This window comes from Mytilus galloprovincialis, chromosome 9 (genome assembly GCF_965363235.1).
Source record: "Mytilus galloprovincialis chromosome 9, xbMytGall1.hap1.1, whole genome shotgun sequence".
In the NCBI taxonomy this organism is placed as follows: Eukaryota; Metazoa; Mollusca; class Bivalvia; order Mytilida; family Mytilidae; genus Mytilus; species Mytilus galloprovincialis.
The window spans coordinates 85,723,154-85,749,005 of record NC_134846.1 but is presented as its reverse complement, the minus strand read 5'-3'; the positions used below and the strand labels follow the sequence as shown (position 1 = coordinate 85,749,005).

General features: G+C 31.4%; 1 protein-coding gene across 1 annotated transcript in view; it reads left to right on the top strand.

Moving 5' to 3' along the window:
• The window catches only part of LOC143046865 (keratocan-like), a 33,838-nt gene extending 14,095 nt beyond the window's left edge, over positions 1–19,743 (top strand). Inside the window, exons 2-3 of the mRNA XM_076219925.1 lie at positions 11,960–12,139; positions 19,718–19,743. Coding sequence (XP_076076040.1) covers positions 11,960–12,139; positions 19,718–19,743 — 206 coding nt within the window. The remainder of the gene's footprint in view (positions 1–11,959; positions 12,140–19,717) is intronic.
• The last annotated feature ends 6,109 nt before the right edge of the window (positions 19,744–25,852 follow it).

The following is a 25,852-nucleotide window of genomic DNA, read 5'->3' as shown; positions in this document are numbered from 1 at the left end:
TCTTGGAACCATCTGTGTGAATAAATATACATATCAATTCATTTCTCAGTTTATGACGATATTGTCTCACGAGTATAAAAGATGTATTATGTCTTTTTCGGAAATTATAGGGCCTTTGTATTGTTCAGCAAAAGAAATGACACACTAGGCAGTATGAATCACATTGTGATTTCTGAGGTATTATTGATTATTTCCCTGTTCAGTGTTACCTGTTTCAAACAGAGCATTGTACCAACAAAAACGGAAACAAATTTCAAATGTAAACATTTTTATCAACACGAAGAATTACATGTTGATTGTTCTTATAAACTATTGATAGATGTTCCGAAAACACCATCGAACACGGTTTATCTTTATCTACAACATAATTCAATTAGACGAATACCAAATGAAACCTTCCACTATTTGAAAAAGCTTGTTTTGATTGATCTATCTTTCAACTGAATATTTACAATGAATGAAGATGCATTCGAATGCCAGCAGAATCTGCGATTTCTTTGTCTCAGTAAGAATTCAAGATATCCTGTTGATGAGAATTTAAGTTTGCCAAAAAATGTATTTAAATATTTAGTCAATCTTACCGTTTTGGATCTTTCGTATAATAACATAGACTCACTTCATGAACATACATTGAATGGAATTTTGAACCTGCAGCAACTAAAACTCAACAATAACTTGTTAAAAGAACTACCAAATGGTTCCTTCCAATACACACCAAAGCTTGTGATTCTTGATTTATCTAATAATTTTTAAAATAATGTGACTTAAGGTGTGTTTAATGGACTACGAAACCTGCATCATCTTTATCTCAATGGTAATTACATGCGCAATATTCAAAACAATTCATTCATATCGTTAATCAATCTAAAAGATCTAAATTTATGGAATAATACGTTAAACTATGTCAATGAGCAAATTGATGCTGGACTTCCAAAGTTGCGATATCTTTACTTAGAATGCAATACTATAAAAACATATCAAACAATACCTTTGAAAATATGACAGATCTAAGATTACTAGTTCTTTCAAATAACTTTCTGTCGTCACTAAATGAAAAGTATAATACGGAACAGTTACCTCCAGGCTGTTTTCAACCTTTAGAATCACTAGAACATCTTTCTGTTCAAATGAATAATCCACAAAATGTACCTGATACTTACATTCTTCCAGATGAGACAATTGAGGATTTGAAAATGTTAAAAACACTAGAATTAGAGGTTAATTCCGCCAAAGAAAGAATTCTAGGAATATGATTTTCTTCATTATATAATCTCTCTTCACTTGTTTTCAGTAGTTATAGTAAATTTTCTTTATTGAACGACACATTTCGGTATACAACAAATTTAACACATTTTAGCTGTAAAAAATGTAATAGAATGATAATAGAAACTGGTACGTTTTTATTTCTAACTCAGCTTAAATATGTGCTTCTAGACTTCGTATGCCCCTTTAGTTATGACCCTCATCAAGTGATTCACATTATTTTAAGCTAGTCGAATACACCAATTGAAATCCTATAAATTACTAATATTGATATAAAAGTATTTTTCACTAGGAGAAAGGTGAATTATCTATTGCTCTATAAACGAATTTGTAAAAGAGGGACGAAAGACACCAAAGGGACAGTCAAACTCATAAATATAAAACAAACTGACAATGCCATGGCTAAAAATGAAAAAGACAAACAAACAACAGCACACACGACACAACATAGAAAACTAAAGAATAAACAACACGAACCCCACCAAAAAATAGGGGTGATCTCAGGTGCTCTGGAAGGGTACGCTAAATATGACAAATAAAGACAGGTGTTTCCGTGAGATGTTAATCTTTCCCATCGAAAATATTCCTAGATTTATCAAACATTAGAGGAATATAGCTACGCGATAAACGATTTTGTTCCAGCACAAAATATAACATATAACATTATACATGCAATAAAAAACAGCAGAAAGCCTATCTGTATAATAAGTCTTATTACTGTATGTTCGAATGGCTAGAATGGAAAGTATTCAATCCAGAAATGGAAAAATGTTCTCTTTCTTGTATTTTATGAACAATTATTACCAGAAGAGTTACATTTGGTTTTGTATGAAGTTATTCAGAAACAAACTTATATTTCATGAATGTGACCTATCGAATACGACTATTTACCGTATTTGTTATAACATAAGTAACACGACGGGTGTCACATGTGGAGCAGGATTTGCTTACCCTTTCGAAGCACCTGAGATCACCCCTAGTTTTGGGTGGGGCTCATGTTGCTTATCCTTTAGTTTTCTATGCTATGTCATGTGTTCTATTGTCTGTCTGTTTGTCTTCTTTCATTTTTAGCCAGGCGATGTTAGTTTATATTTATGAGTTTGACTGTCCCTCTGGTATTTTTAGTCCCTCTTTTATATTGAATTCCTGAACGGCGAACATGGAAATAGATTTTTCTTTGAAAAATAAAAAAATGGCATCTTTGATTAGGCATTTTAGCAGCAATGACCGTAACCATATTCAAAAACAAAGATATCCGTATTAAGGACATGGTAATAGAATTTGTAAGGAACGATGTTTTTGAAATATATCCTTGCAAAAATATCTGTAGTAAATATAAAAGTTTCCCATGATGTGTAGCTTTAAATATATTATATTTCTAACTTGCATTATTCGAAGAACGTGTAGTCATCAAATTAACTAAGCAAATATTGGTTGACCAAGAGCTTGTTATGTTAGTAATGTACATTGCATTCCCTTCGTAAATTTTACAAACGCCATCACAAGTTGGTTGACTGTTATGGAATAACCGTTTCATAGATGGTCGTAACTACAATACCCTTCCCTTTTTATGAATAAGACTATTTACCGGATTTGTAATAACATAAGCAACATAAGGTAGCAATAAACAGTTAGGAAAAGATTTCAAAATTTGCCCCCATAAGTTTTACCATCCCCTTTTCATTGCTTTCTTGCAATATTCAGCTTACTGTTTGTGTCATATATGTGCAAATGTTTGTAATCAAAATCTTCTATAGATTTTATATCCAATAGAAAATGGTAACATATAGTTTCTTTTGGGTGTATTCATGGCAGCAATCTGCATTTACTTGCTATAAAATATTGCAAAAACGGGGGAAAAGATGTTACATATTTCCCCAAAATTAGGCTAAAAGTAGAATTTCATTCGCTTGAAGTAATACCTTTTCTGAAGTTGTTTACATATATCTTTCAGTTAATCCATATGTCTTTTGTCTCATTTTTTTTGTAAAATTACGTCAAAAACTTCGTGTAGAAAAAAAGGGTTTGTAAACATTACATTAATTTTTGGACCGATGGCTGGTCTAGCTATGAAAATACGGAGAGTAAAACATAAAATTACCAATAAAACATGTAAAAAATAATCTTGATGTTCTTATAAACTATCTTTGAAGGCTAAATTAGTACTCAGCTGTCTAAAAATGAATTTTATTACACAATAACGTTCATATTTAAAAAATCCTATGATATTCTTTTCAAATACAGCTGATCCACAAACCAAGCCAGTTTTAAAGAAATATATAACACTCATAGATATATTGGTTTGTTTACCTACGTGTTCCTAGATATGATCTTCATGCTCAATCTCATAGAGACACAACTAGGGAATTTTAACATTATAAATGCAGTTGGATAGCGGTCAGATTGAAATCTCAGGAAGACTCAAAGTAGAAGAATGGGAAGCACAGAATTTTAGTGTCAAGTTTAAAATATAAGAAGTTCGAAGCGTATAAAGTTGAAACTATACACAGCAATATGGTTGACCTTTACAAAATATAGTAATGCATGTGTTCATTTTTGTCCAGGATAGAAATTAAAAGGAACACAATTTCAGCCGTAAAAGGAACTTCCATTGGAAACTTCAGTTTCTTTATTTACATTGCAACCTCTAGTAAGTGTAATACATTCCTGTTGTATATTTAATAGCCCCTTTAATTCTTTCATGCAACTTTTCTTCAATTTTGTTATAGAGCATATACAAATAATTGTATTAATCATCATTGGAGTGTAGAATATTCTTAAGATGAGTTGCATGCTTTTGTTGGTTCTTTTATTTTGTTGACAGATTTGTATGCAATTGTGCTGCTTTCGTAATAGACTTAATCCTAACATTGATGTGTAATGCATCAGAGTGTATTGTCAAACTGTATGTAAAAAGTAAAATATCTAAAAATACTGAACTCTGAGGGAAATTCAAAACGGAAAATACCTAATTAAATTGCAAAATAAAAAGGTCTTACACATCAAACTAATGAATAACACCTGTCTTGTGCATGACTTGGTAAAGGCAATGTCTTATGTAGAAAATGGTGGTCTTAACCAGTTTCATATCTACCTTAACCTCTCAATCGTAATTAGTTATTAAAGGTACCAGGATTATAATTTTGTACGCCAGACGCGCGTTTCGTCTACATAAGACTCATCAGTGACGCTCAAATCAAAAATATTTATAAACCCAAACTAGTACAAAGTTGAAGAGCATTGAGGATCCAAAATTCCAAAAAGTTGTGCCAAATCCGGCTAAGGTAATCTATGCCTGGTAATACAGTCGCATACAATCATTTTAGTGACAACAATAAAGTTGTAAAGTAAAGTTCAAAAACGATTACTGTTACCTTGATGGCATTTTTAATTTTCCGTAAAATCATTCAGAATATTCTAAAATTATTTCAAACATTAATACAAAGAAAAGAGGTAGATCCGGTTTGAACCCTTTTTGGATTTAAAATAAAGCGTTTTTACAACTTTTTTAATTGTAAAATATTACTTATTTTTGGAAAGTAGAATACTTTTGTTAAATGATTATAGGCTGTCTTTATACAAGGAACATACATCAAAAGCTAGCATCATCATTCCATGAAAACATCTTCACAATTTAAACATTTGCCTTATTTGTAAGACTGTTTTTTTGTCTAAAACGAATGTGGCCACACTTGTGTTCGGTTTTAATATTTAAATGTATGTATATTGAATATTTTACGTATATTGAATTCCCGAACGACGAACATGGAAATAGAATTTTCTTGGATAAAATAAAAGATGGCATCTTATCTTAGGCATCTTATCTTAGGCATTATGGCATCAATGACCGTAACCAGATATTAATACAAAGATGTCCGTATAAAGAACATGGTAACAGAATTTTTAAGAGACGATGTTTTTGAAATGTGTCCTTGCAAAAATATCTTTAATAGAAAAATAAAGTTTACCCTCTGAGAATAATTATGTCTACCATACAAAAAATAAATAAAATCTCAACATTACTGAACTCCGTGGAATATCCAAAAGCTCATACACATTAAACGAATGGAAAGCAACTGTCAAAATCCTCACTTTGTAAAGGTGTTTTCCTTGATAACATGATGTGACATTAATTTGTTTTCATCTTTTCCCTCGAGCATGGGGAACATATTGAACTAAGCAATATGCATTAGTAATAAAACATAATATTTCTACCTTGTATTTAACATAGAACGTGCAGTGATAATATCAACAATGATAATATCTGTTGATCAAGAGCTTGTTATGATGGCAATGTAAATTAATTGTTCCGAAACTAAATATATTTTTAGAAGTCATGTTTATTTACTTTTTCATATTTGATATAACAAATTATTAATTATATATAACAGATTATCAATTTGATAGAACAAATTATCAATTTGATAGAACAAATTATCAATTTTGATAGAACAAATTATCAATTTGATGTATCAGATTATCAATTTGAAAATGCTTGCACCAAGTCAGGAATATGACAGTTGTTGTATTTTGTTTAACGTGTTTTGTCATTTGATTTTGCCATGTGATTAGGAAATTTCCGATTGAATTTTCCTCGAAGTTTTTGTGATTTTACTTTTTGATATAACAAATTATTTTATTTGATATAACAAATTATTTTATTTGATATAACAAATTATCAATTTGATATAACACATTATCAATTTTATATAACATATTATCAATTTTATATAACAAATTATCAATTTGGCATACCAAATTATCAATTTGACATACCAAATCATTAATTTGATTTTAACAAATTGTAGATTTTTCAACCAATGGTATGATTTTTATCAAAATACTGATAAATTAAAAGTTTGCGTAACCCAAATTGGCGCATTTTGTGTATTAATTCGTTGTATTGATCTGATGTCCAGTGACAACTGTCAAAATCAAAAGTACTATTTTATTTTTCGTTTAAGCAATTTTTTGTTATTTGACTTTTGGAAAATGGTTGTGTTTGTGCTGTGTTTAAACCCCTCTACCAAGACTTTTTTACATCCACAGGTACGAAAATTGCGGTTTTTATCCAACGCAATCATACGTTGAATGTTTTTTTTTTCATAACATACAGTCACGTCCATTGAGTATCGAGTTTTGTTTTATATTATGATCTTTAAGATTTAGGATTTAATCAATAGACCAAAACATACCTGTATTATTGAGCTATTTTACACATAAAATTAGTATTATTAAAAAATTTTGACACTGACGAAGGCTATTTGTTAAGCCGAAATATTTGTCAACTCGATTTTAAAACATCATCTTCATATATTATGACTCTAAATTTTATATAATTACTCTCAATATCAGCACAACAATATTGAATCTGCAAATTAGCGGAAATTGTTCTTACTTGCCGGAATTCAAAATCATGCTATTGGGATATCGCGACAACACCACCTGCTCTGTGTCCAGCGCCCTAGACCACCCGGCCACATACGTTGAACTATATACTTCAGCATTCGGTGGCCTAATGTTACCTTTCCTGGTCAGCAGATTCTAAAGTTGTTACACAGTACATGATGTAATAGACATGAATATGGAGATGCAGGTTAGATTAAACATATTCATTTAGTAGTGGTTAGTGCATCAAAGGTTCCTGGTTTGATTCCTGTTCCTAGATGAAAATTTCAGGGACTGAAATTCGGCTCTCCCTTGGCACCATTTGCGAGTATGGTATTGAGGAAACGATGATAGTCCGTCGGAAGGGGACGATAAATGGCTGACCCGTGTTAAGAGAGGGTCATATATCTTGCACGGTAAAGACACCCTTGTAGATTTCGAACACTGATGTACCATCTTTCTTTTGATTTGGAAAATATAATTCATTGTGTTTTAGACACTTAGACGACAAAACAGTACAATGATATGGTAGCATGTGTATAAGTTTCGTGATTGTGAGTATGAATATCATTCATGAAATATTTTAGTGGGGTTATATTTTTTGTTTGTTTACAGTTTAAATCAATAAGTTGAATTTTAGTCAAAGCTAAATTTTATTTCACAGCCTCGGTTATATTTAATTTCGAAACCATATTTTACTTTTTTGTTTTGAATAGCGTTGGTATAGTTAAATGTTTAGTCATTTGAAATTATTCTTAAATATTCTTATCTTGAATTTTTATTTCTTTTCTTCAAAATTAAAGAATCAACTACAAATCCGTTCAAGCTAATATATATGCTTCGGGTTAGTTGTAAATTATTTTTAGATACTCCTTGTTTTGAACTGTAAATAGGCATAGAGAATAGATAAACACAGGATTTACATTCAATCTTCACAGAAGCATCAAATCCTACAATTTCATTGGCCATGACCACTTTGCTATATTCTATGCTACGGGTATTCTATTATCCGACTGTAATTGTTCAATAAGTCGTCATTCAGATTAAACATCATGTACATATAGACACGTATAAGATTGAAAGACAATACAGGTACTCACTTGTAATTCGCTTTTCAAATATTGCTTTTCATAATTTATATGTTCATGCATTATAAGAGAAGATGTGAAATGATTGCTAATGAGACAAATATTTACAAGAGACCAAATGACAGAGACATAAACACAACTATATGTCACCGTACGAACTTCAACAATGAGCAAAGCCTATACCGCATAGTCAGCTATAAAAGGCCCTGAAATGACAAATGTAAACAATTTAAACGAGAAAACTAGAGGCCTAATTTATGTGCGTTTCATTTTACTGTGTGTAGACAGACCTACAACAAACAAACAAGCAAAACACAAAACTGTATGGGAATTAAGAATCCGCAAAAAAATACTTTATTTTTATCTTCAAAACAATTTAATGCAAATATGGAGAAAAGAAACCAGCACAAACAAAAAAAAACGAAAAATTGAGAAACACAAAATTCAATAAAACCTGGGTCTGAACAAGAGTGATACACTACTGGTGTTGTTTTACAAATAATAATCAATTGACTGGTATATGCATTGGTACGTCACATTCGTTAATGTTACAATCAAGAAAATGCAAGATCTTGGTATTGTGTAAAACACCACAAGCCAAAACCAATGATATTTTTTAAGACAAGAAAACTAAAATATATAATGCCAACGCATTTATCCTTGTATATATTTCCATCAAATGTTATGACTTTATTTAAAATATGACGACTACGACGACGAACCAATGTAGTAGAAATAGCTCACAGTTCGAAGTTAGCTAAAACATCTAATTACTAACTACTAACTTTCCTTTGCATACGTCATTAAGAATCAATAGACAAATTTGTACAAACTTCATCGTTACGAAACATGATGTATTAGCGAAAGGGACGAATAATCTTATCTAAAATGTATATTAATGTTAACTGTGTACCGATTCGGTTCCCGCGTTGCAAAATTGTAATTACTTGGATGTAGTGACGGCATGAGCATAATTTCAATACACCGAAATGTAAACATAAACTTTGGTTAACTTAACTACAAATGACTGAGATCATACTCCAAAGTGAAATAGTTGACTCTTAATGCTTTTGCCAGTAAACATTGGTATTAACACTAATAAACAGGCCTTAAAAACGCAGAGATAAATATTTGTTTTCATTTTCAATTATTCCATTCTAGTAAAACAAATATATAAAAATAAAGATTAGACCGTTGTTTTCCTGTCTGAATTGTTCAACACTAGTTATTATGGGGGATTTTATACACTGATGTTGGAGTTTCGTCCCGAGGGTATAACAATCCCAGTGGTCAACACGTGGTAGTTGATAAGAATATCAATAATGTGGTCATTTTTATAAATTTCCTGTGCACAAAACTTTGAATTTTTTGAATAACTAGAATTTTATTATCCCATGCAAAAACTACCTCAAGAGCCTGTAATTCAGTGGTTGTCGTTTGTTTATATGTTACATATTTGTTTTTCGTTCATTTTGTTACATAAATAAGGCCGTTAGTTTTCTCGTTTGAATTGTTTTACATTGTCTTATTGGGGCCTCTTATAGCTGACTATGCGGTATGGGCTTTGCTCATTGTTGAAGGCCGTACGGTGACCTATAGTTGTTAATGTCTGTGTCATTTTGGTCTTTTGTGGATAGTTGTCTCATTGGCAATCATACCACATCTTCTTTTTTATATTACCCGTATTTGGCACAAATCTTTGGAATTTTGGATCCTTCAACTTAATACTTGTTTGGCTGTATAAATATTTTGATATGAGCGTCACTGGTGAGTCTTATGTAGACGAGACGCACGTCTGGTGTACTAAATTATAATCCTGGTACCTTTGATAACTATTATATGCCTTTATTTAAAATATATGACGACGACGACCAACAAATGTAGTAGAAGTAGCTCACAGGTCAAAGTTAACTAAAATATCAAATATGTAAGTTAGTATCAGTACTATGCAATTAATTTGTCGATATTATCATGATTATAGGGTTAACATTTTTTAACTGATTGTATTATATACATAATGATGTGTTTATTCTGGGTAATTAGTTCATTCTATTGGTTTAAATAAGTTATTACATATAAATCTGTGTACATTGATGTCTCAACCTCATTTGTTAAGTTACACCAAAACATGTAACAACGAATGCACGAATTTTATTTCGTTGCATGATAGGAGTTATCCCTTTGTCATATAACATGGTTTGCATTCTAGATAACATTTTTTTAACTATAAGATAATATGACTCAACATAAAACATGATACAAAAGAGAGCGATTGTAATAGGTTGTGTGGTTTACTGAATGTATATAAAGATATTCACAGCAAGCAATTCAGTTAATTCAGAGTACGTGACCAATTTGGATTACACGATTTACAAAAAAAGACTTTGTATCAATTTCCTAAAACACTTTTACATTGCTCTGTGCAATCACGGATGATTACGCCAAAAGATTCACACGGTTTGTTTTTTGTATTTTTAAATTCGAATTTCCTTATAGACTATTTAAGCATTTATTGTGTTAATTCTCTGTGATTGTTTGTTATAATACTGGTAGGACGCTAATTGTTATTATTATAATCTTGTCTTCACAATATTCAATAAACACACGACATTGACAAACTCTCTGAGCTGAGCTAAGGTGTTCATTAAAAAACCTCAGGTAAACTGTTCAGTTTATTCTTTCCTTACATAACGTCACTAAGGATCAATAGACAAATTTGTACAAACTTCATCGTTACGAAATATGATGAATAGGCGAAAAAGAAAAATTATCTGTTATTCAACGTATACATTTATTGCAATTAATGTTAACTGTTAACCGAATCGGTACCGGCTGAAGCGACAAAAACAATTTTGTTGAGATGATCAACGATAATCATTAATTAACACTAATACACAAGCCTTAAAAACGCAGAGATACATATTTGTTTTCATTTTCAAATATTCAATACTAGTAAAACAAATATATAAAAATAAAGATTATACCGTTGCTTTTCCTGTCTGAATTGTTTAACACTAGTTATTATATTGTGGGTATTTTATAGCTTGCTGTTCGGTGTGAGCCAAGGCTCTGTGTTGAAGGCCGTTATTTAACCTATAATTGTTTATTTTTTACTCATTGTAACTTGGATTGAGTGTTGTCTCATTAGAACACAAACCTCATCTTCCTTTTTCTATCAATTTCATTCATTATTTGATCGTCGAAATATAAAGTTCTATTTATAGTTCGAAAGATGAATTGGTTACGTCATATTAAATGTTCAAATCATGTACTGAAAAAAGTGACACAAACAAAAATTATAGAACTCCTAGGAAAAATCAATACGGAAAGTCCTTTATAAAATGGCAAAATCAAATCTCAAATACATCAAACAAATAAAACACAGCTGTCATTTTCCTCACTTAGTACAGGCATTTCCTCATATAGAACTTGGTGGATTATATCTGGTTTTATAGAACAGGTTTTTTCTTTGATAATGTGTGTGTCTACCATCAAAAGCAATCACTGATGGCAACCATCGCCTAAATGAGAAGTCGATCAGTTCCTTATTAAGTTGCATATCAAAAGCTCAAATCAAGAAATTCGTGCCACGTCATTATATAGTGCGATATGTCTTATTATCAGTGTATTTGTGTATCTAATCAAGAGAAGTATAACAACATGACTGCAAATAATTTGAAGATAAATTGTGATTTGATGAGAGAAAAAAAAAGGTTTTCAAGGTCATCAGTATTCTGTTAGTTAATATAATTTATCCCATATATCTTGGCCGAAAATTCACAAAATTTACACAATAGCATTTCAAATTTTATTCAGTTTGTGAGTATTTCGCCCCAGTTTAAAATCACTATTTCTAGAAAAAAAAATATTTGAATCGTATTTTCTCCACGGCATTGTTTCACGTGAGTCTTTCTCATTCAGCAAATACAAGAGTCTTTGTTTTTTTCAGTCAAAAAGTAAACCACCAGGCAATATGAGGCAAGCGTTGTTTTTAAAGGTATTATTGATGGCTTCCCTGTTCAGTGGTGACTGTTACAAAGAAAACAACGAACAAGAAAAAACGTCAACAAACTTCCACTGTAAACAGTTTTATCAACATAAAGAATTACACGTTGATTGTTCTAACAAAAACCTGACAGTTGTTCCAGATACACCAACTGACACAGTTTACCTCTATCTACACGTTGATTGTTCTAACAAAAACCTGACAGTTGTTCCAGATACACCAACTGACACAGTTTACCTCTATCTACAAAATAATGTAATCAGACAAATATTCAACCAAACCTTTGCCATTTTGAATAGGTTGCTTGTCTTAGATTTATCTTTCAACGAAATCACTGAAATCGATGAAGATTCATTCAAAGGCCTCCAGAACCTGCGGTTTCTTAATCTCAGTTGTAATTTAAAATTTAGTTTGCCAAAAAATGTATTTAAACATTTAGTCAGTCTTACTGTGTTGGATCTAAAGTACAATCAAATACATGGAATTTCTGATTACACATTTTTTGGACTTGTCAACCTACAGCACTTAATCATGATCAGTACCGGAGTCGACGAAATACCAAATGATACCTTCCAATACACACCAAAGCTTGTCAATCTTGATTTAAGTCATAATTCATTAGAGTCAGTAACTAAAGGAATGTTCACTGCACTGGGAAACCTGCATGATCTTAATCTAGATTCTAACTCGATAGAAAATATTGAAAACAACGCTTTTCAATCGTTACTCAATCTAACTGTACTGGATTTATCATTGAATGCGTTGATGTCAGTAAATCATCAAATGTTTGCTGGGCTTACAAAGTTGCGTCATCTCAACTTAAAGGCTAATCCAATGAAACAAATTTCAAATCATACCTTTAAAGATTTAACGGATCTCAACATACTGGATCTATCAAATAACGGGGTGCAATCACTCAATGAAAATACATTTATAGGACTTAATAACCTTCAAGTTCTAAGACTAAATTATAATAACCTCGGATATAATACGAAACAGTTACCACCGGGGTGTTTTCAACCTTTAGAGTCCCTTAAAAAACTTTCTGTTTTAGAGAATAATCCTCCAGGGAAAGTCCTTTCCACGTTCATTTTTCCTGATAAAACAGTTAAAGATTTGAAAATGTTGGAAATACTTGAATTAGATGTTAATTCCGATCAGGAAAGAATTCTAGGGATTGGATTTTCTTCCTTACATAATCTTTCCTCACTTATTTTTAGTGGTGTCTGTAATTTGTCTTTATTTAATGACACATTCAAATACACGCCACATTTGACTCACTTAAGTATTGAACATTGCAATGTTATGTTCATAGAGACTGGAACTTTTTCTATTTTAACCAAACTTGAATATGTTCAACTAGACTTCGTTTGCCATGTTCTTGTATATAAGCCTTATACATTGATTGATATCATTTTAAGCTTGTCCATGACAAAAATTAAAGTCCTGAAAATGGAGAGTGTTCTTGTTCGAAACATGGTGCCTTGGAAAGATATGAATGTTCTGCTGTTTGAAACTCCAATTCGTGAACTTCAGCTTACAGACAATGGCCGTTGTGCTGGCACGCACTCTTTCCGTAAGGAAAGTTCTATACCAGCACCAGCCAGTTTGCAAAGTCTTGATTTGAGTGACAATCGGATAAATAAGATCTACCTTAATTTAACATTTGTTACATTTCTGAACTTAATGGGTAATGCACTTGGTCCGTTCTTATCGGAAAATAGCTACATGTTAACAGGAAAAAGCAGACTTCAGTATGTTTGTCTCTCAAAGAATTCAATCAAGAATCTATATTCCAAATTGTTCGTTGACCAACCGCATCTGCGCATAATTGATTTAAGTTATAATAAGCTGACAGATGTGAGTTTTGATTTGTCTTATTTGGTACATTTAGAGATTTTAAATTTGGCAAGCAATACCATCCGGTTTTTGGATGACGGATCGATAAACAACATTGACAGACTTCTCGAGATATGTAAAAGTATAAAAGTTGACTTAAGCAACAATACATTTCAATGTAACTGTTACAGTATTCCCTTTTTAAATTGGACGTGGAATCGTCGTCATCGTTTTATAAACTTTGATACGTACACATGCAGTTTTAACAATGGAAGCAGTCTGGAATTTAAATCGCTTACAAACAGAATTATAATTGATCTACAGCGTGACTGTTTGAATTATTCAATTTCGATAATAATCACATGTTCTGCAATATTTGTCTTCATGGCAATACTAGTTATTATGACTATTCACAGACACAGACAGAAAATCCGATTCAGGTTGTACACATTTAGAGGAAGAATTCACTTCTTGTATTATAAAACAAAGTTTAAGAACCGGTTTCGGTCTACAAAACACTCAGAAAACAATTTGGATTATATCTATGATGCCTTTGTGTCATATTCAGATGACGACCGAGAATTTGTTTTGAATGATTGCATTGAACATATTGAAAACGAAGGAAATTTAAAGTTATGTGTACATCAACGAGATTTTGTTCCAGGAGAAGACATAACAGATAACATATTACATGCAATAGAAAGCAGCAGAAAGACCATCTGTATAATAACACGATCATTTCTACAGTCGTATTACTGCATGTTTGAATTCAACATGGCTAGAATGGAAAGTATTCACTCAAGGAATGGAAAAAATATTCTCTTTCTTGTATTCTATGAACAATTGCTACCAGAAGAGTTACCTTTGGTTTTATATGAGGTTATTCAGAAACAAACTTATATTGAATTCCCGAACGACGAATATGGGAATAGAATTTTTTGGGAAAAAATAAAAGATGGCATATCTGCGTAGTCATCTTGTTAGCAATATCAGTAAGCAGATATCCAGACAAGAAACATGGAAATAGGATTTCCTGGTGAAAAAAAATATGGTATCAATCCTTAGACATCTTGGCAGAAATAACCATGAGCAGATATTTAAAATACGGGTATATCCGAGCAGATATTTAAAATACGGGTAAATCCGCATTAATAAAATATGAAAGGAAAAATAGAAAGAAAAAAAATGTTTCGTAACAGAAACATATTTGGCACAAAACATCATTTCGAAATGAATATGCCTAGCGTACAAGTGATTACCTGCATGCTGTGTAACTTTATCTTTCTTTTTTTCTTTCGATCACCAGAAGCATATTTTAGAAAGCATGTCATCATTTTTTCTTCATTAAATTGAACTACAAGTTTGGGAATCAGTGAATTTGGCAAATATGAATGATTTAGAAAATCATGTACAACGAAGATACTATAGATGTAGGATTTAAAGTTAAATGTAATATAATGTAAATAAAACAATGACAATATAATTGTAAAATTTTAAAAATTACAAAACAGATATAATTAACATGTTAATTGAACAAGTTCTATGTAGATATAGTAGCTGAGTATAAAACATCTGTCATCGGTCCATAAATTGTTCACCCCTTCGTCATCTCTAATAAAATATCTGACATACCCATTTAGAAGTATGTTTTCAATAATATTTTCAAAATATTTCATCTAAAAAACTTAAGATCAGTTGAATACTGTCGATTTGGTCATTGGCTGGTTCTATATTAAATTTGTCACAAAACGTCCGATAACCTGACACGATTTGACAAATTTCCCGATACACTGCATTGAATGCTACCAAATAGAAACACAAATTTTGTTTCCTCTTTTCTAATAATATTTATTGATTGTAATTACTATTCTAAATGTTTGTAATCGGCAAATAACTGTTTGAGAAAATAAATTAAAATTCATAAAAGGATACGAAAAAAATTACATATCCATATGTGTTAACTTCATTTGACATCAATATAATGGTAGTATTATAATGTTTAAAAAGTTCAAATTAGAGACAACAGTAGTTTACAGATTTACAAATCATATCAACCAATCAAAATAATATAAAGCAAGGTAAAAATAAATACCCGACCTCCAAAACATGCAAAAGTAGATAAACAAAGTAACGACATTCTTGACAAATCATATATTTATTAAACAAATCTTTTGAGAAAATTAAGATGCAAACATGAGAGTTTCTAATTCGATAAAATGATAAATATTTTCAAAGCAATTCTTTTATCGTAGCCAAATATCTGCTGTCCTTATGTTTTTCAATATTGGAAAAACTTTAATATAGTGTTACTATTAATTTTTAACCATAATCACTTCACCACGAATGTTACGTTTTTCGAATGTAATCTTGTGTTATTCTATGTTGTTTTTTGTAAATTGTTTTATAACTTAGTTGATGTTTTACAGATACATGTATTTGTATTTATGTATTTATACAAATAGTACATCAGAAAACCACATTTGGGAGCTGTAATAAATGTTGTAATTTGGGCATGTTTAGATGCTGCCAAACATCAAAATTGTTTTATATATTTATTTTAAGTTTTGTTTTTTTGTTTTTTTCAAAACATATAGGTCATTTTTTATCTAAAGGTACTTTTGAAGCTTTAGAGATGTTTTTATTATTTAGAAATGTATATATATTTCAGAATCGAATGATTAAATGAGTACTAATCATCTGAATTTTGAATTTAATATTTATGTTTAATGCGGTCATTATGAGGAACTGATATATTACGTATCCTAATACAGGCGGACAACCGGTAGAAATGGACAAAAGACTCGAAGCTCCTTGTTAGAGAAGGCGATAAATGATTACTGTAATTTTTTGCTATAGTAACAAAAAAATTAAAAGTTAATAGAAACAAATAAAATTACAATTTTCTTCTCAGTAACGAAGTGTTTTATTTTCGTGTCTGTCCTTCCATTATGTGACTCAAGAAAACAAATTCCAACAATGGAACAATTATATCGAAAAGTGAAAAGCGAGTGCACCTTTTTATGTTAGGGCGTGTTTTAGTTGAATATTTTATCTTGAAATCGTACGAATCAAGAATATTTGATACATCATCTCGCTTCAGATTCTATCATTTTTATACATCAAAGCTACAGGTTGACGTTATAACATAAAAAAATCACAGTACTAAAAGATGAAATATATGGGTCAAGTGAAATGCCTATCTAATAAATCACAAAAACAGAGTAGGTGTGTTCGAATAGCTATTTTTCCCTCCACGAAATAATTAATTAGAATTTTTTTAAATGTTTATGAGTTTTCGAAAATTCCACCTGACAACCGATAAGACAATAGTTTTAAGTTGACCCAATGCAGACAATATCAATAACTGATGCTCATTAGCTAGTAAATACATTTGCCTCTTTAAATACAACTGACATTTCGTAATGGTGCTATGTGGATAAGTTTATCGATTTTCAAGAGCAAAATTGGCAGCGCGTCACCTCTACAATGGCTTCCATTTTTACGATTGTGAAAATGAACTGGCGTAATGGGGAGATAATTTTTGACGAAATAGAATCATGACTGAATAAAAAATGTCAACATTATAAATAACATGCCAATTCACATAAACAAATAAGTTCACATGCACAAAAAAAAAGAAAAAAAAGCCAATGCTATCCAAACACCATATACAAAAGGTAAAATACACATCAGCATTGTTAGTCTATTCTTAGATGTTTATAAAACAATGAGTGGAAACATTTGCCAGAAGTCCTAAAATCATGTAACACGAGGCATATGCAGTATTGACAAAGGGGTTAACACTGTAAATCTTATATATTTGAATGCCTGATACAAATAGAAAGTATGACATATATAGTGCAACTGTACGCTTCAATCTCTTTTTGTTACTTTGCAAATAAACTATGTTCTAACTAAGCTGTCTGAAAATATTTGTGTATCTTCAATGTTTTACTTAAGTCTACGATACAAGAGGGACAGTCAATCGTATAGATCGAAAATAAACTGACAATGCCATGGCTTAAAAGAAAAAGACAACCAGACAAATAATAGAACACAAGACAAAACATTGAAAAGTAAAGACTAAGTAACACGAACCCCATACAACAACTGGGGAGATGATCTCGTGTGCTCCGGAAGGGTTAGAGGATCCTGCTCCACATGTGGCACCCGTCGTGTTGCTCATGTTATTTAAACCCTGTAAATACTCTAATTCGGTAGGACACATTCGTGAAAAGGGAACTGGATTGTAGTTACGACATACAGAACATATCCGATATCATCCGTGAAACGTGCTTAGTTTACGTGTAAATCACAATAACACAACACCGTCAAACAACTTGTGATGGCGTCAGTAATTTACGAAGGGATTATTTCATATTCTCCATTTGGAACTCTTAATTTATATACTTCCTTGTGAGCAGCAACCAACTATCAAGGAAATCATGATAGGAAACAAGCCCCGGGAATATGAATTGGGAGATATATAGTCCGTATGTAAGCGCTGGTGATAGGTTGCTAAATAGAAATGGAAAGTTCATTATTGGGAAGCTGACATCATCTGTATTGTCGTAAAGTTAAATGGACATATGACAAAAAGACCTTATAACTCATTTTAATGAAAAATAATGTGTACATATTTTTTATTCACAAAAGAGTTATGATAAGAGCCATATCTTGGTCACTGCAATTAAAATAGTTGAATTTGTCATGCCCTTTAAAATAATTTTTAATACATAACCATGTTCATATAATCTGATCATTTTAGTGCATTTGTGTGATGTTATAACGATGGAAATTGACATAATTTACGCAAAATTGGAATATAATGGAATTGTATGCGATTGTCTTTCAGTTTTTAGATTTAGGCAGCTGTAAAACCATTTTCAACATAAGGGAATACATGTACCAAATCACTAATATGACAGTTGTTTTCCATACGTTTGATGTGTTTGACCTTTTGATTTCGTAATTAAATAAGGGACTTTCCGTTTAAAATTCCCTCTTATTATAATTTCTCCCTTATTTGAAATACACAAAAAAGTATCTTTACATTTTAATGGATGTACACTTTGCTTCAGATTTTTAATATGATACAAAATTGAGGAATTTTATGTGTATCAAAAATAGAAAAATATTTTGACAAATCTAACACAGGAAGTTTGGGCACAATTAAGGAAGGATGCTTTACCAATAAGCTGAACGTTCGTGCTATACTTTTGTATGGGAACTTAAGGGGTTCAACTGGAGTATTAGAACGAATACTGTTAGTACGGATGTTTAGTTTAATAAAATCTTTTGGCCAGCAGCCTATAAAACTAAATGAGCTAGATTTGCATATCAAGGTTAAAAACAAATAGAAGAAAAATTCACTTCAGAAATATAGATATAAAAGATCTCATCAAATATACCGTTTCCTTTTGTACTCCAGACGTGCGTTTCGTCAAAATAAAGACTCCTTAATGACGCTCGAACCACAAGTTAAAACAGACGTATATCTACCCTTCATATTTAGAAGTTGTATCTGTGCAGAAAAAGGCTCTACAAACAAGTCGTAGTTGTTGAAGAATATTATCATGGTAATAAATAAACTCATCATAGATACCAGGATTAAATTTTGTATTTATGCCAGACGCACGTAAATAAGAGTATATATAGTTTATAAGTGGAAATCTTGTTATTTGTTCTCAAGACATTTAACAATTTATGATATGAGGGGTTGTGCAGAAGTTGCAAAAAAAAGTGATAATATTACTCTTGACAAAATATATATTTTAAAAACATTCGAGAAAATTAAAGATCTCTGAGAATTTCTAAGTCTATAAAATATATTTTTTAGAGAGCAACCCTTTTAACCTAGGTAATATCTACTGGGACCCCGATCTTTCAATAATGGAAATTACATTGTATTTTGTGTTTGTACAAATTGTAATTTGGTCAAAAACTACCTGTACAATTGGGATATGTATAGAATTTACCTAAAATTCACTTATAACTTGTACAATGATTTAAAACATGAATTTTGTTATAAAACAGCATTGATACACACTATGGACATTTAATTTAATGACCACACAATAAACCTTTTAATGATTTTCAAAATACATAAATAGTTCTGCATAAATTGTTTCAGCATGTGAATACATTATGGCATTATGAGTCTTTTCCTTTTTAAAGTTTACAGTATGATAGGTGTTTCAAAATCAGTATCGTCCTATTTGTCACACGGACCAATTTCTATTATAAGATCAGAATTGCCACTGAGGACATTTTTTATTATTTTGATAATACAAATTATTTGTAGATCATACTTTACTGAACATTTCTGCTGTTTACAGTTCATCTTTATCATTAACAATATTTAAGATAATGATCAATAACTGCAAAATTTCCTTAAAATTACAAATTTAGTGGCAGCACCTAAACATTCACTGGGGTAAAGCTGATGACCGTAACTGCATTCACGGTCATCCCAAGATGTCGGATGAAAAATTAGGTCAGTTTCTGTATTGTCTGTTAAAGTGTTTCCATATCATTTTCTTTACAAATCATACATTGAAACGATGTAAATTTATAAAAGAATCACTCGGAAATCACTAATTACTTCCGAGAAATGTGCATGAAACGGGAAATTCGATTTGAAAAAATCGCCAAGATGACCGTAAATCACAATCGAGATGACCGTAACAGAATCAGCGATTCATAACAAGGCTGACCGTAACTGCTTTTAAGATGACCGTAATTTGTAAATGATGACCGTAACTTTTAAAGGATGACCCTCAATTCTAAGAAATATCCGTATTTATATAACTATCTTTTTATATCAAATGATTAATCATGTTGGTATACACATATTAATATGAGAGTTTTATCCTATAGGTAGAAGAAAATAAGACGTGCTTCAAATGCAAAGATTACCATACGTATATTTTTTACAGTAGAGGGTTTAATTTTGAAAATGAATTTGCCAAAAGACATGCAAATGAACAGGAAGGGAAAACATGCTACAAAAGCGCGATAAAATGACACCTTACAAGCATAATGAAAAAAAAATGCGGTGCACAGCCTTCAACTGCTCGACAAAAGATTTGTTTTTGTTTCTGGGATTCCTTTAAAAGACATATAATAAATACACATTTTTAAAAATGCCAAAAAATTGCATGTACACCCATTGATATTATATCGTCTTTCATTTTGTCGTGCAAATAAAATAACAGAAACATTTTGAAAATATCATTCGAATAAACTAGTGAAGGTGAGCTCCAGCAAAGTAGATCCTTAAAATAGTATTGTACAAAAAGCGTATCACAAGGCAGAACGTTGTCAATTTGTATATATACAGAAATTTTATTCATACAGTCAGGATTCCACTTCTTCACAATTATCTCCCCATTACGCCAGTTCATGCTCACAATCGTAGAAATGGAAGCCATTGTAGGGATGACGCTCTGCCAATTTTGCTCTTCAAAACTGATAAATTTATCCACATAGCACCATTACGATCGATCGCAGGGCCGTAACTAGCCTGATTTAAAAGTGAGGCAAAATATATTCGCGAGGGGTCTGGGGGCCGCTCAAGGCCCCCAGAAGCTTTGAGAAAAATCATGCAAAATCATGCATTCTGAGAGTTTCCCGGACGATTTTTTACATTGAAACACAATTAACTTTTAACAAGCTAATTTTTTTGACAATTTTCTGGTCTCAACGGAAATATATAGATTCATTGTAATTGAAGATTTTTAGGTTTTAGGGTTAACATTAAAAGACCGATATGTAAGATAAAGCAAAAATCGTAATTCTCAAAATCCTTAATACCGGATCTGCCTGTATTGTCTTTAGACTTTGGTGATTTTTTTTTTTGACGATTGAAATATAGTGACAGTGCACTGCAGTATTATACTTTAAGTACTAGTAGTGCTTGAGTCGACACTAGGGACCATATTGACCTTGCTTTATGGTATTATTGATTCTTTCATTGTGGAAGACCCTTCAGCGACTATCAAGATGAAGAACAGAAATAAAAACCTGACCATTGATAATATGTATTTTTTCTATGCATTGACTTTGTTTGCGTCGAAGTCCTGTGCACGTTTACTCAATTTTCCTTTATTTTCTGTTAAATGATCTGAACACGACTTAAAGCAAGTTTAACCTTTCAATGTAAAAACATGTCAGCTATCTAATTTTATCTACAAAAAGAGCCAGTTTTGTATTTTTGATATTTAGTTCAATTCTCCATGAAGAAACGACCAATGTTTCTGTGTCCAATAGCATTGTATCTTCTTAAAATATGTTCTCGAACAATGTCTGTACATCGGTGGATATGCAACATTGCCAAACCACACATTTACAAAGGAAAATCAACACTTAGAATAGTCATAAAGTAGGACAATAAATGAACAAAAGACAAACCCGGGTACAGATAAGACACAAACAAAAGACCATCAACACTGAAAACTAAAAGTAAATAGAAAAGTGGATCACGAATTACATGCAGGGGTGACAACAGAGAGTGAAGAGAACTTGCTGCTTGCAAGACACTTGCCGTGAAAACATTTTGACATGAAGACAAGTTTTTGTTTCCTTTTTTTAAATTTCAAACATGAGGCATTTTCCTCATTTGCCTCCATCTAGTTACGGCCCTGGATCGTTATATGTCAGTTATATTTTAAAAGACAAATGTATCTACTAGCTAATGAGCATTAGTTAATGATCTTGTCTGCATTGATTCAACTTAAAAATATTGTCTGTTCGGATGTCAGATGGAATTTTTGAAAATTCTTAAGCATTTAAAAAAATTCTAATTAAATATTTCGTGGAAAGGCAGACTAAACATTTTCAGTGGTTGCAGATTATAAACCCTAGTTATCACACACAAGAAAATCATATTTTTTCGAAGATATCCATTTTCATCATCCAAAGTAAAAGACTGTCGTCAAGTACTTTTAGAAAAAATAGCTATTCGAACACACCTACTCTGTTTTTGTGATTCGTTAGATAGGTATCTCACTTGACCAACATATTTCATCTTTTCGTACTGTCATTTTTTTACGTTATAGAGTCAATCTGTAGCTTTGATATATAATAATGATAGAATCTGAAGCGAGATGCTGTATAAAATACTCTTGCTTTGTACGTTTTAAAGACAAAATATTCACCCCAAACATGCCCTAACATAAAAAGGTGCACTCGATTTTTCTCGTTTCGATACAATCGTTACCTGTTTTGGGGAATTTTTTCTTGATTCACATAATGGAAGGACATACACGAAAATTTCTGAACTAAAAGATTGATATGTTCTCCGTCCGTGATAAAAAAAAATCGGAGGTTATGCATTTTCTACATCCAACTTATAGATACTATATATAAAAAAGAAGATGTGTTATTATTGCCAATGAGACAACTATCCAGAAAAGACCAAAATGACACAAACATTAACAACTATAGGTAACCGTAAGGCCTTCAACAATGAGCAAAGCCAATATCGCATAGTCAGCTATAAAAGGCCCCGATAAGAACCATGTCGTCGACTTGATATCTTATTGTTTTGCATTACTATGTAATAGATACGTTGAAAACTTATGCAAATGGTGTTTTTAAAATAAGAAAATTGTCGTTTTATTTGTTTCTATTAACTTTTAAAAATTTTGTTACTATATCCAGAGACATATATATGTGTATATATGTCCCTGCTATATCAAACATTACAGTTAAGATTTATCGCTTTCTCGATATACACAGAGCTTCGATTCTTTTGTTCTATTTCATAAGTGTTTCCGCCTGCATATATCAATACAAATTAAGATTTTAATCTGCTTCCTCTGGAACCATACACATGGGCTCGATTACCAAATAGTCGTATGTATTATTAATGTTTTTAATGCTCCATTTATTGGCATTATGTTTTTCTGGTCTGTGCGTACGTTCGTCCGTCCGTCTGTTTGTTTGTCCGTTTGTCCAGCTTCAAGTTAAATAAAATTGAAACTTAGTACACATTTTCCCTATGGTATGATCTTTTTAATTCTAATGCCAAATTATAGTTTTATCCCATTTTCATAGTCCACTAAACATAGAAAATGATAGTGTAGATGAGGCATCCGTGTACTAGGGACACATTCATGTTTCTTCAAATTTTCGTCGTATCGCTGTCAATTTGTGTTAAAATTTTAACGTCGATATCAATAAATATTTCATTGTTTACGAGAAATATGCAATTTACGGTCATCCTTTACAAGTTACGGTCATCTTTTTACCAATCACGGTCATCCTTGTTTTATGTTACGGTCATCTTGAAAATATTTTGATTATGATTTACGGTCATCTTAACGATTTTTTCAAATCGAATTTCCCGTTTCATGCACATTTCTCGGAAGTAATTAGTGATTTCCGAGTGATTCTTTTATAAATTTACATCGTTTCAATGTATGATTTGTAAAGAAAATGATATAGAAACACTTTAACAGACAATACAGAAACTGACCTAATTTTTCATCCGACATCTTGGGATGACCGTGAATGCAGTTACGGTCATCAGCTTTACCCCAGTGAACATTGGGTTGTTAGATTCATCTCATAATTTCAGGGCTGCTAGAACTTGACCTAATGATTATTTTACCTCACATCAGATTTGCTTTAAATAATTTAGTGTTTGAGATACAAGCCGAAAATTGCATTTTACTCCTATATAATGTTCTATTTTAGCCATGGCAGGCATGTTTTTGTCGAAACAGAAAATGAAACAAAAAATTTATTCCAGATACCCTAAGGTACTTAATAAAGGCAACAGTAGTATACCGCTGTTCAAAACTCATAAATCCAGGGACAAAAAACAAAATCTTAAGTTTGGTTGGAATTGTTTTAGTAGTTTTAGAGAAGATTTTAAGTGATAGAAACATGAAAAACAAATTGTGTAAAATTGTCTTTGAAATGCAATTACTCCTTACAGGATCAATTGACAATTTTGGTCATATTCACTTATAAGTAGATCTGAACATGTTTGCTGTTAACAATTTATCTTTATCACTAATAATATTCAAGATAATAACCAAAAACTGAAAAATGACCTTAAAATTACCAATCTAGTGGCAGCAACCTAACAATGGTTTAATAGATTCATCTGAAAATTTCATGGTTGATAGAACTTGTCATAATGAACAATTTTACCTCACGTCAGATTTGCTCTAAATGCTTTAGTGTTTGAGATATAAGCCAAAAACTGCATTTGACCCGTATGTTTTATTTTAGCCATGGCGGCCATGTTTTTTTGATGAACCAGAAAATAAAACACAAACTTTCTTCAAGATACCCTAAGGATAATCAGCTAAAGTTTGGTTGGAAATGGTTCTGTAGTTTCAGAGGAGAGGATTTTTTAAAGTAAGAAAACATGATAAACAAATTGTGTTATAACTCCATTGACAATTTTGTTCATATAAAATTATTTATGGATCTTACTTAAATTTGCTGAACATTTTTGCTGTTTACAGTTAATTTTTATCATTAATAATATTAAAGATAATAACCAAAAACTGCAAAATTTCCTTAAAATTAACAATTTAGTGGCAGTAACCCAACAATTGGTTATTAGATTCAACTGAAAAATTCAGGGCTGATAGAACTTCACTTTTACCAATTTCAGATTTGCTCTAAATGCTTTGATTTTTGATATAAAAGCCAAAAACTGCATTTGACCCCTATGTTTAAAGGAGTAGGTCCAGTAAGACCCCTTTTTGGCCCCAAAATATAGCAGTTTTACAAAATTGTTAAAATGTAAACTTTTAGTCATTTATAGGATAGTAGAAAGGTTCTGCTACATAAATATGGGCTCTTTTTGCCAATACAATGCACATATATTGAGAACTAGCACCATTAATTCATGCTAATTTACTGAAATCTTCACAATTCCAGCATTTTAGTTAAATTTTAGACGGTTTCCGTATAAAACGAAAGTGGCCGCATTCGTGTTCATCCAAAATATTGAAATGGAAGTTGTATTTAATGATAATACATAACATATATACAGATTGAGGATGAACACGGATGCGGCCACTTTCGTTTTTGACAAAAACCATCTGAAAAGTGACATTTTTTCGCATATTTGGCAGATTTCTCATATTTGAGCCAGAATCGGATCGTTTTTTATGACTAAATAAGTTAAAATCTTTCACATAAATTAATTGTATCATATGAAATAGACACTTAAGTGTTTAAAAAGTGGTCAAAATCTTTCGTCAGATGAAACTGAAATTTGAGGCCAAAATCGGTCCTTACC